We start from the raw sequence: 11,723 nt of genomic DNA, 5'->3' as shown, positions 1-11,723 counted from the left end.
ATTTTCCTTGTTCTTCATGACCTTGGATTATAAGAGTTACATACTTGTTAAGAAAGCACAATATGAGGCTGAACTACTAAGATGATAAATTTGGTTGTTCTCTCCCCCCCCATACACACATTTAAACTTTTTATTTCAAACATGCTTCAGTACATCACCCCTTAAAATAAAACCACTGCCCTGCCTCTTCTTCCAGTCTCCCACTCAATTTCTCCTTCATTTCTCCTCAAACGAGTTTGTTGTCCAAGTTTTCCCTCTCGTTTTCAAATCCATTCCACTCTCCAGAAATGGCTCTCATCAGAATTCCTTGAAAACTTTTCCCAGTCCAGACTTCTTCATGCACATCCAACTTTACTGTTTTCTGCTTTGGATGTCATCAGCCATCCAGTCTGTCTTGATTTTTTTTCCACACTACTCTTGGCTTGTAACTGAACTCTTGTTTCTCTGACCCCTTTGGGGCTTCTTGGTTTCTTGCTCATTGTGGGTCTTGATCCTGAACATTTTTCCTCAGCCTCTGGATGATCTCTCTCATCTTGGCCCTTGCTACTTATTGCTACCTGTATGCTGACAAGAGCGGCATCTCCCAGTTTCATTCACCTTGCTCTGTTGCAGCAGGAATCTCAGAAGCAAAGACAGACAAGCAGCAGCTATCCATGTTAGCCGGTGGCTAAATAGCCCCATGGCGCAGTGTGTTAAAGCTGCAGTACTGCAGTCCTAAACTCTGCTATGACCTGAGTTCAATCCCCAGTGGAAGCTGGGTTTTCAGGTATCTGGCTTGAGGTTGACTCATCCTTCCATCCTTCCGAGGTCAGTAAAAGGAGTACCCCGCTTGTATGACTGGGGAAGGCAATGGCAAACCACCCTGTGAAAAGTCTGCCGTGAAAATGTTGTGAAAGCAACATCACCCCAGAGTCGGAAATGACTGGTGCTTTCAAAGGGCACCTTTCCTTCCTTTTTCCAAATGGTACTACTTCAGATTGGGGTAGGTGTGATTAATATTGAAGCTGCTGTGGGACTTGATCTTAACCACGAGGCTCTCTGTTCTGTATGCCATTCTAAATTGGGAGCCTTTAAACTGAGCTAATTTAGCTAGTTTGGCATCCTCAGAACATTTGTTTGATTCCCTTTTAAAGCCATCTGAGTCTCTGGGCATAATGTCATCTTGTAGTGAATTTCATATCTTGTATTTTGTCTGTCCTGAATATACTGTTTTGACATCTTCATTTGCATTGTCCTTTTCTGCATCTTTATCAGCACTCTGTATCGCCTCTTCTACCATTCCCTCCTAGTTTCTTTAAAACTTCAGGTGTAAGGAGCAGATTAGCTCTGGTTTCCTTGCTTCCCCCACAGAAAATGATCCAGTAGCCTTTCTTCTGTAAAAGCCACTGCTCTCGAGTCAGCTGTAGATACCTGCTAACAAGCGGTCATGATACCAGAAGGCACTCCAGCCAGTTCAACAGGTCTCAGGATGGTTTTTGCAATGTGATGGAGATGCACAGCATCTCAGTGTAGTGCAGAAGGCTGTGCATTGTATGGTGCATTAGTGCTGACATGCAAGCATTTATGTACGTGTGCTACAGGCAAGGTGCTCACATTCTCACTTTGACATTGAATTCTTAGGATTACCATCTTCAAGTACTTGAAGGGCTGTCATATAGAGGATGGGGTGGAATTGTTTACTGTGGCCCCAGAAGGTAGACGCAGAACCAATGGGTTGAAATTAAATCAGAAGAGTTTCCAGCTCAACATTAGGAAGAGCTTCCTGACAGAGCGGTTCCTCCGTGGAACAGGCTTCCTCAGGAGGTGGTGGGCTCTCCTTCCTTGGAAGTTTTAAAACAGGCTAGATGGCCATCTGACAGCAATGCTGATCCTGTGAATTTAGGGGGAGGTATTTATGAATTTCCTGCATTGTGCAGGGGGTTGGACTAGATGACCCTGGAGGTCCTTTCCAACGCTATGATTCTGTGAATTGCTGGGAGGGAGCTGTATTCTGCAGCATGATGCTTCTAATAACTCACATCAACATTTTTACAAGGTAAAACCCAACAGGGGCCAGAATTGGGGCAGGAACTGAGTAAGGATGGAGACTACTTAAAAGGGGAACTGCTCCTGGTAAATGGAGGCAAAGAGTGTGGCATCTGGGTCAGCAACTGTATCACCAATGTTAATTTTGCTTTCTCAGAACAAAATCTTGTTTTCAGTGGTATTTACTTAACTTTTTAAAAGGATTATCATCTAGGTACTTTGGAACCCCTTTCTATTGTTTTTTTTTTTAAATGAAAGTGAATTCTGAAGGAAAGCAAGTGCTAATAATTTCCTTAAGGGCCTCTTAAGGATTCTCTAAACAGGAAGCAATAACTGAATGGAATGTTCTGAATATTTTTTTTAGCGATAAGATAATCCATAGGAAACAAACAATGGCTGATACAACTGAAGAGTTTCTATTTCTCTAAGCAAATATGAGCCAGAAATTCTGAAAAGTTATACAAGTTGGGCACTGCTTCAAGCATCTGCCTGTGTCTGTTGCTGAAAACTGTTCATATTTGAAATCTCTTCTGTAATCACACAATCCCAGAGGATGGCAGCGGTGCGGGGGCAGTATACCTCCTATTTTGCAGGGCCATAAACTTGGAGAGCCTTCTTTTGTGTTGTGTTGCATTTAGCGCAGCATTCTTCAACTTCTCCCAGGTGACAGCTGCGAGCATCTGGTAGGAAGCCACATGACATGTGATGAGAATAAGAGGAGCCAGTCTCTAAACTTGCCTATGCTAAAAAGGAATCCCCTCCTCTGTTGAGTGACCACGCCTTGCTATCCTACTCCTCCTCTCAGCATGTAGAGCCAGTGTGGTCAGACTAGGATCTGGAGAACCCAAGTTCAGTCCCTGCTCTCTGCCATGGAAGTTTGCTGGGTGACCTTGGGCCAGTCACATACTCTCAGCCTAAGCTACCGAACAGGGTTCTTGTGACGATAAAGTGCAGGAATGTTGTGAGCCACTCTGAGTCCCCACTGGGGAAAAGGGGGATACAAATGAAGTAAAATAAATAAATAAAAATAAAAGTATGCCGACAGAAGCTGGAGAGAGAACATCTTTGCTCTTATGTATGCACAAAGGGCCTTCCAAAAAGCAACAAAAATATGTAATTCATTTGTACCCTGCCTTTTTCCTCAATGGGACCCAAAGGGGCTTACATCATTTTCTGCTCCTCCATTTTATCCTTACAACAACCCTGTGAGGTAGGTTAGGTTGAGAGAGAGGTGACCCAGTGAGCTTCCCTGGCATAAGTGGGGCTTTGAACCTGAGTTTCTCAGGAACCAGTTCAGCAGCCTTAACCACTGCACCACACTGACTGTATTGGAGCATGCAACCCAGCAGATGGGCCCACTGAAGGTCCTGACCCCTGGGTTCAAGACCGCTGATCTAGGGAAACCTCTCAAGGTTGTTCTGTTTGGGACAGGGGGTACCTTTTGCCCTAACCTGATCTCATAGATCTCAGAAACTAAGCAGAGTCTGTCCTGGTTAGGACTTGGATGGAAGATCACCAAGGAAGTCCAGGTTTGGTCTGCAGACGCATACGATGGCAAACCAGCTGTGTTCTGTTCATCTCTTGCCTCGAAAGCCCTACAGGATGGCCAGGCTGTGACTCAGCTGCATCTTGAAAGCACTTTGCACTCTGCCAGTTTTTACCTCTGGATGTAAAGCTTGCTGGCTGAGGCAAAGAAAATCAACTACAGTATTTGCCCTCAAATGGTGTCTCATTTAAACTGGTCTGCACCCCGTGTGTAGCAAGCTGCCTATCCTGGGCCAGCATTAAATAAGTATGAATTTTACCACTGAGCCTTTCCCCCATGGCCTTGCCCCTCTCTTCGCTTCGGTACGTGTTGTTTGGCAAGTTATACTCTTGATGCAAGAACTGATCAGGATGCAGCTGAAGTAGCCTCTCTTCTTTTGGGGGGAGGTGGGAGACCCGAGAAAGGTATACAAAGGGACAATGATTATTTCATACACTGAGTCTTATAAAAAGGGATCTGCTCATCAATTACCAGGAAAATGAGTAGCAAAAAAAAGTCTGGTATCAATTCAAAGGCTGATAGCCACACAAGAATGCAAGTAGCGAGTTGTGGGTGAGCGTGGATGTGAACACCCACAGCTCCACTGTTCCTGGCAACCAAACTCTGGAAGCAGTAACATTGAAAGGGGGGGGGGCTTGGTGGTCTGTCAGTAAATTGATGAAGAGTCCTTGGCTTGCTTGTGGATAGCTCTCTGAAAACTTCTGTTCAAAGTGTCATGCACGTCTGCTACATATGGAGAGTATTATCTAGAAAATTATCTGCTTTGTATGTGTTTGGTTAGGGAGCCCCAGAAGTATCTGGGGGTTATAATGTAAAGGGGAAGGCAATACCTGATCTTTCTTGGTTAGAGGGACAAGCTAATACTTCCTCTTCTCTTCAACTTTGGGATGGGTCGTGTGTGATTCTTATGGAAATACCCAGCAGTCAAAAACACTTCAGAGAGAGAGCTTTAGTGCTAATTCTCCACTGTTCTCCCCAATGGGGACCGTATAGCAGTGCTGTTCTCCCCTCCTCCATTTTATGCTCACAGCAGCCACCCAGTGTGGTACATTTTCCTTTACAACGTAGCTGAGCTTCCATGGCAGAGGGGGGATTCAAATCTGGGTCTCCCAGATCCTAGTTTAGCTACTACACCATGCTGAGTTTATATTTGGTATCCCGGAATAGCTCATATTCACTTATGTGAACTCTGGGTTATCAAATGTTTAGTAGTAGTATTCCACTGTAAAGTGAAGGAAAAGTGGGCCAGGGACTCTTGCTTATAAAGAGCTCCTTTTCTAGGATTACCAGGGACCCAGTTCATGCAACTGACATGAACACTGGTCCATGGTAAGTCCAGCTCTTCCACGGGCAAGAGGAAGGGCCCCTTTTGACCACAGCAAAAGCTATTATGGAACCTGAGTGGAGAAAAGGGCAGGCTGTAATTCTGATGGGAAATAGGTGAGACCAAGCAGAAAATCTAGTAGCAGGGCTTTTTTAGTAGAAAAAGCCCAGCAGGAACTCATTTGCATATTAGGCCATGGCCACTGCCATCTCCATTGCTTCACACAAGGCTTTTTTTTGTAGAAAAAGCCCAGCAGGAACTCATTTTCATATTAGGCCACGGCCCCTGCCACCAAGCCAACCGGAACTGCGTTCCTGCTAAAAAAAAAAAAGCCCTGAGTAGGAGCCAACACATATTCAGAGAATACCAGGGCTGGGAGGCAGAGGCAGGAAATATCAAGTTGCTTCTCTGAATGTCCTCCATGCCCAGTAGGAGTTGCAAGAGGTCACCATAACTTCCAGGCATAGGCAAACACACACTCACAAATGTAAAAAAACAAAAAACATACATATAACACACTGCCAGCAGCAGTTATGCATTCAGAATGCACAATTGTAAATGCACCTTATATTTATAAACAAAGCAACTGCAAGAAACAAGCTAGATCAGCACAATTCTTCCCTACCTTCAAAAGTACAGAGCAGTCCTAGGCAGAGCTACTTCCTTCTGTGCCCATTGACTTCAGTGGAGTGTTTGGAATTGCACTAAACAATCTAGCACACACTCAAACCATCAAGCTGGCCACTTCACAGACAACACATCTTAATACACCTGTCAGTATAAACGTTGAGAGTGAAGATTTCAAGAGCAGACACGGGTACTGTTGTCCATCTTTTCAAGCCAAACACAATCCCTTTTAAAAAAAAAAGTTCAGGGAGATTCCTGTTTTTCTGTGCTGTGGTTGCTGGCACACACTGCGACCCTCTCCCGCACCTCCCTCAACTCCCAGCTATATAAAAACAAGGTCTCTGGGAGCTCGGTTTCAGAGTGAGCTGTGGGGAATGCCGCTTGCTCACTCTGCTTCCAGGGACAGCCTCTGCTTTTAAGGGAAAGTCTGTGGGGGTTTTCAAAGGTCCTGCTGAAACCATGGAGGTGCTGCTGACCTGCCTGCTCTCGGTTTGGGTGGTGTGGGGAGCACGAGGGAGCACTGTCCATCTCCGCAAGATGAACGACCAGGATGGCAGGTGCATCTATTCCTTCACAGTCCCTAGCGAAAATGAAGCCAGCTGTCCTAGCCCAGATGAAACAGTGACAGCTATCCGGGCTCTCCAGCGGGAGGGCAATGCCCAGCGAGTGGAATTGGAGTCGGCTAGAGCAAGGCTTGGCCTTCTAGAGAACCTGGTGGACCAGCTGCATGGAAGCCAGGTGGTGAGGGGTTCATCTCTTTCCGTGATGGGACTGCTTCGAAGAGAGGTAGACAGCCTGAAGAGGGAACAAGCCCAGAGGGACTCCCAAGTCAGCAAGCTGGAGGCTACGATCAGTAACCTCCTCCAAGACAAAGCTGACCTAGAAGGGGCTAAGAGGCAGCTGGAGGAAGAGAAAGACGAGTTGGTGAGGAGGGTAGAGATCAGCACCCAAGAGGTGACTCAGCTAAGAACAAACCAATGTACTCAGACCGGAGAGGTACCCAGCAGAGATTCCCTGCAAGGTTCTCGAGAAGGTAGGCTGCATGTCCAGTGTCATTTAGACTAGACTACAGCAGGGGTGACCAAACATGCTTAACATAAGAGCCACACAATAAATGTCTTGTGGCTCTCAGAATAAATGTCAGATATTTGAGCGCCACAAGACTTGAATGTCAGATGAGGGAGGGAGGGAGGAAAGAAGGAAGAAAAGAAAACAGATGGGAGGAGTGAGGGACAGGTAGAAAGAAAGCAACTTTAACTTTGCACTCTCCAAGCTGCCAGCTGGCTTGACTTGGAGAAGTTATTTAAAGAAATATCTTCTGCAAGCTGGCCAATGGGGCGGTGGAGTCTCTGAGAGCTGCAGTTTGGGTCCCTTGGACTACAGCAAGGGATTCTGCCTTCTGTTGGAAAACAAGAAAGTCTGTATGTCTGAGACCAGTCAATGCATTCTACAGGTTCAGAACAGAGCCAAAATACTGTAATATTAGGAAAACAAAAAAGCAATGTTCTAAAAATGATCGAATGTTCTTTATGATAGAAAAGAGGCACTATCTCTTCTAAAAGTCAGAAAAGATTAAAAACCAACAACAACCACACTTCTTCCAAGGGGCTTCAGTCCCCTGATCATTTATTTATGTTGCAGTTTCTTCCCTAGCCCCAGAACAGGCTTTTGAGATGGGACAGCCCAAACTGTGTAGCCTAACTGAGTTCCTCTCTCTGGTTTCTGTAACGGCATCATGAATTATTTTGTTGTATTTCCTACTCCTTTCTTAGTCGTACTTGCACTTTGGTGATGCTTGGCCTTCTGGGCTGGTCCTGAGTTAAATCAATTGTTATGGTGCGCAGATGACAATACCAGCTATACAAAAAGTGACCAGGTTAGAGAAAACTCTTCTCTGTTGTCTCAAGCATCAATCGTTTTTTCTCCCCTCCTCTCCCTTTTTGCCATGAATTCATTCAGCCTGCCAGAAACTATAAATATCACTGAAGATTCCCCTCATGAATGGAGCAGAGGCAGCCCAGTGGAAGAGCAAACTCACCCTGTGGTCTCTGCTAACAATTTTAAACAGTACCTTCCACTATGTGTGTGTGTGTGTTTAAATACAAAGACTGGTCCTATGGAGCAGCATCTCCCGGCTTTCAGAATGTCCACAGTTGCCTTTTAGAGGGGGGAATGTGAAGGGGGCAAGAGGTTTCACAGAGGGGCATTCCAAGGTTTGCTTAACACAGACCCACTGGCTCCAAGAAGGCCTTTTTTAAAAGCTGTAATTTCCTCACCTCATCTCCAGAAAGCAGAAATAGGGGGTGATGGAATACTGGTGCTGGGATCTCATGTCCATCCAGGGAATATTTTTGGAAAGGGATGCCTGAGCAGTGGAACGAGAGCATCATCACTTTAGGACACACTGTTTGCAAGCTGGAAAATAACCATTGTACCTCAGAAGATCCCTTCCCCTCGACACAGAATTTTGAGGACAAATGGCTTCTGTGTCCTGATAAATTTACAGGTGGGATCATATTTTAAGCTGAAGAAAATGAGGTAGTTGCCTAGAAGAAGAAAAAGCTGACTTGGCCGAGGTTATAGCTTTGGGTCCAGGATCCAGAAAACAATGGGCTTATTTTCCCTCTTGGCCTTTTCGTTGTTCACTGTTGGAGCCAAATGTAACGCTTTACATTCAGATCCCCAGATGTGCATTAAAACAGCTGGGTAGCAGAATGGATCAGGGCTGCAGCACTGGGAAAGGGAAGATTGCCTGTTTAAACTGGGGAGGGAAGCAAAGAACAGGGACTTGTATTGTGGGGATGATAATACTCACCTACTTTGCAAGACTGCTTTGAAGATTACTGAGATAATGTATGCCAAGTGCTTGCATTCTAATAATGCTCACGATTGTTATTTCTCCCATCTTGGATATCATATTCATGTGTTTATTTCTCCTCTCCCCCCCGCCCTTACAGTGTCTAAGTGGGATATGGAGAATCTAGACTACCAAGAGATGAAATCGGAACTAACAGAGGTTCCTGCATCTCACCTTTTCCTAGAAAACCCATCACCCAGCCCTCCTGGTACCGAAGCGGCAGATACAGGTAGAAAGTTCATGTCATTTCCTGTGGATTTCTCTTCTAGCTGTGCTTCACCAGCCAAACCCTCCCCCCCACCCCCCGCGCCCCTTCTAACACATTTCTGTACCTGAAAAGGCATAGATTGGGGTGGGGGCAAGAGAACTGGTCCTGCTATGCTGTAGGGTCTCATCTCACAATATTTTTAAATTGTTGGCATTCCAGAAACTGTATTTAAAACAATGCAAGCAACACTTCCTGCTTCACTGCAGAACAAAAGCTAGAAGGCAGCGGTGGCAGGCAGAGGGCACAAGAGTGGTAGAGTAGGAATCTGAACCTGGATCTCTCAGATTCTAGTCCAATACTCTAACCTCTATACCACACTCTTTAAACAAGAAGTAGTCTATTGAGGGACAGGCAACTGGGACTGGCTCTCTCCCTCATGACTTCTGCATGAGATTTTGTTGTGCAAAACTATGCCAAACTAGACCTCTGAGTCTGGTAGGTACACCCAGCTGAAGAGTTCTTATGTTTTTAAACTACTTTTTAATGACTGTTTTGAGAAGGAATCTCTGGCCTTGCTCTTCACTGTAGTAAAATAAACATGATCCATAGTCATATAAACCTGCAGCAATTCTGACTTTGCTTGCTCCAAGCTGCTTTTTCAGCTTTCTATAAGGATTGTGAAGAAGTTCCTCCATCAATTCCAGTAATGCAAAGCGGCATCCTCATTTTTATGACATCAAATAACAGAAATGTTTTAATTTATCATCATCAGGTGCTAGACAAGCTACGATAGCACCAATAATCTGCACTGCCAATGTAAAAAATACCATGCATTTTGTCCAAGATATTTCTTAATTAAATTGGTACTTGACAGACCAGCAGACTATTACATATTTCCTCTTTCCTTCTCTTTTTACCAACAGATCCTGGCTGTTCTCTCCCCCCCACTCTCCCGCCATCCCTTTGTTTTTTCCTTCCTCTTGCATTCTTGCACGGCAGTAATTCTGTATTGAGCCTAATATACTACTAAATAGACAGCATCAAATGCCAGCATTTAACATGTGTTTCAGCTTTGGAGTTCCATAGGGAAATTCAAGGTAGGCGTGTCTAGAAAATCTGACTGAAGTTATTATCTTATTCCTCATCAAAAAGAGAGTTATATCAGTGCATTTGACAGAAATAACTTACATTTAAGAACAAGATAACTGATTAGTGAATCCCTTAACCTGTGTTTTTTTTTAACCAACATTGAAATATGGTGAAAGGTGCCAGACTACAACTGGGGCAACTCAGATTCAAACTCTTTCTCAGTCATGAAGTTTATTAAGCGACCTTAGGTCAAACAGTCTCTCTCAGCCTAGCCTATGTAGGGGAGGAGCCATAGCTCAGCAATAGAGGGTATCCTTGGCATGCAGAAGGTCCCGGGTTCAGTCCCTAGCATCTCTAGTTAAAGGATCAGTTAGCAGACAATGTGAAAGACCTCCAGGTGTGTCCAGTGCTTTTTTTTTTTTTGGTAGAAAAAGCTCAGCAGGAGCTCATTTGCACATTAGGCCACACCCCCTGACACCAAGCCAGCTGGAACTGCATTCATGTATGTTCCTGCTAAAAAAAAAAAGCCCTGGGAATGTCCATATACAATTACTCCACGAAACCTCAGACACCTCAGAAAGCAGAGTCAATTTCTCACTTTTTGCAAGCACATAACTCACAGCTCTGTGGTAGGGGGCTGAGTGACTCCGAGCACATGTTTTCAGGTTCAGCCCCCAGTGACAGAGGCTTTGGAAAAACACTGCCAGATACAGCAGATGAATGAGCTCTGGTTAGACTCAATAGGAAGTCATTTCAGATATCTATACATGTGCTCTGATTTGATTTCTGGTATGACTCCATTATGCTAAGGACACTCCCTTCCCTTGTCTCCCAGTTTGGAGGCAGAACCTGAACTTAGCAAAATGGCTTCTGTCTTGGCCTAAACAGTTTACGCAGGGGGGTTGAGAAATAGCTAGTTACCTCTTGCAACTAGATAGAGTAACTGGCTTGTTTATTCCCTGAAATAGGATGTGGAAAGCTGGTGTGGGTTGGTGAGCCTGTGACCTTCCGCAAGGCAGAGACCATTGCAGGTAAGTATGGTGTGTGGATGAGGGATCCAGAACCTGTGACTCCATACACCCATGAGACAACTTGGAGAGTTGACACCGTTGGCACAGATGTCCGCCAAGTCTTTGAGTATGAGAATACCGACCAGTTTATAAAGGGCTATCCTTCGAAAGTTCACGTTTTGCCTCGGTCCATGGAAAGCACAGGAGCTGTTGTTTATCGGGGCTCCCTATATTTTCAGCGCCGCAAGTCCAGAATACTGGCTAAGTATAACCTGAAGACTGAAGTTGTTGAGGTCCAAAAGGAGCTGCCCAATGCCGGCTACCATGGACAATTCCCCTACTCATGGGGTGGATACACAGATATTGACCTAGCAGTTGATGAGATAGGACTGTGGGCAATTTACAGCACTGCAGAAGCCAGGGGAGCTATTGTGCTTTCTAAATTGGAACCAGAGACCCTTGAAGTTGAGCAGACCTGGAAGACCAACATACGCAAGCAGTCAATAGCCAACTCCTTCATGATTTGTGGCTCCCTGTACACCATCAGCAGCTACTCGTCGCCTGAGGCCAGTGTGAATTTTGTTTACCACACCGGCACAGGCACCAGTTCACCACTGAACATCCGCTTTGAGAACCGCTACAGATACAGCAGTATGGTAGACTACAACCCAGCAGAGAGAAAACTCTTAGCTTGGGACAACTTCAACATGGTTGCCTATGATGTTAAACTTTCCAAGATGTGAAGATCATGGAGAGGCTGGTGGTATGGGAGGATATGACAATCCACCTCTACCCACCTCCCTCCCACTGATGAACGTGTGGCACAAACCACCAGGAAGTTGTCTTATGCAAGTTCTGTTGAAATGAACAGGATTTGTGCAGAGCAGCATGGTAGGGCTCGGGTTTGTGTAGGAGACCTTCCATAAGTCAGCTCTGTCCAAAGCTCTCACTCCATGGCTTGTATTATTGGCACCTAATGGCATTTACAGCAATGTGGCTTAGGTTGTGTTTGTACATCAGTGTCTTTGCTAGCTAGG

General features: G+C 45.1%; 1 protein-coding gene across 1 annotated transcript; it reads left to right on the top strand.

Moving 5' to 3' along the window:
- The first annotated feature begins 5,877 nt into the window (after positions 1 to 5,877).
- Positions 5,878 to 11,474, top strand: MYOC (myocilin). Its single transcript, XM_060232428.1, has 3 exons — positions 5,878 to 6,555; positions 8,480 to 8,608; positions 10,645 to 11,474. Exons 1-3 carry the CDS (start codon positions 5,982 to 5,984, stop codon positions 11,427 to 11,429), a joined length of 1,488 nt encoding a protein of 495 aa, XP_060088411.1. The 5' UTR covers positions 5,878 to 5,981; the 3' UTR covers positions 11,430 to 11,474.
- Positions 11,475 to 11,723: the final 249 nt, after the last annotated feature.

The sequence above is a fragment of the Heteronotia binoei genome, chromosome 2 (assembly GCF_032191835.1).
Source record: "Heteronotia binoei isolate CCM8104 ecotype False Entrance Well chromosome 2, APGP_CSIRO_Hbin_v1, whole genome shotgun sequence".
NCBI classification, from domain to species: Eukaryota; Metazoa; Chordata; class Lepidosauria; order Squamata; family Gekkonidae; genus Heteronotia; species Heteronotia binoei.
The sequence above is the reverse complement of the archived record's forward strand: the minus strand, read 5'-3'. Positions and strand labels throughout refer to the sequence as shown.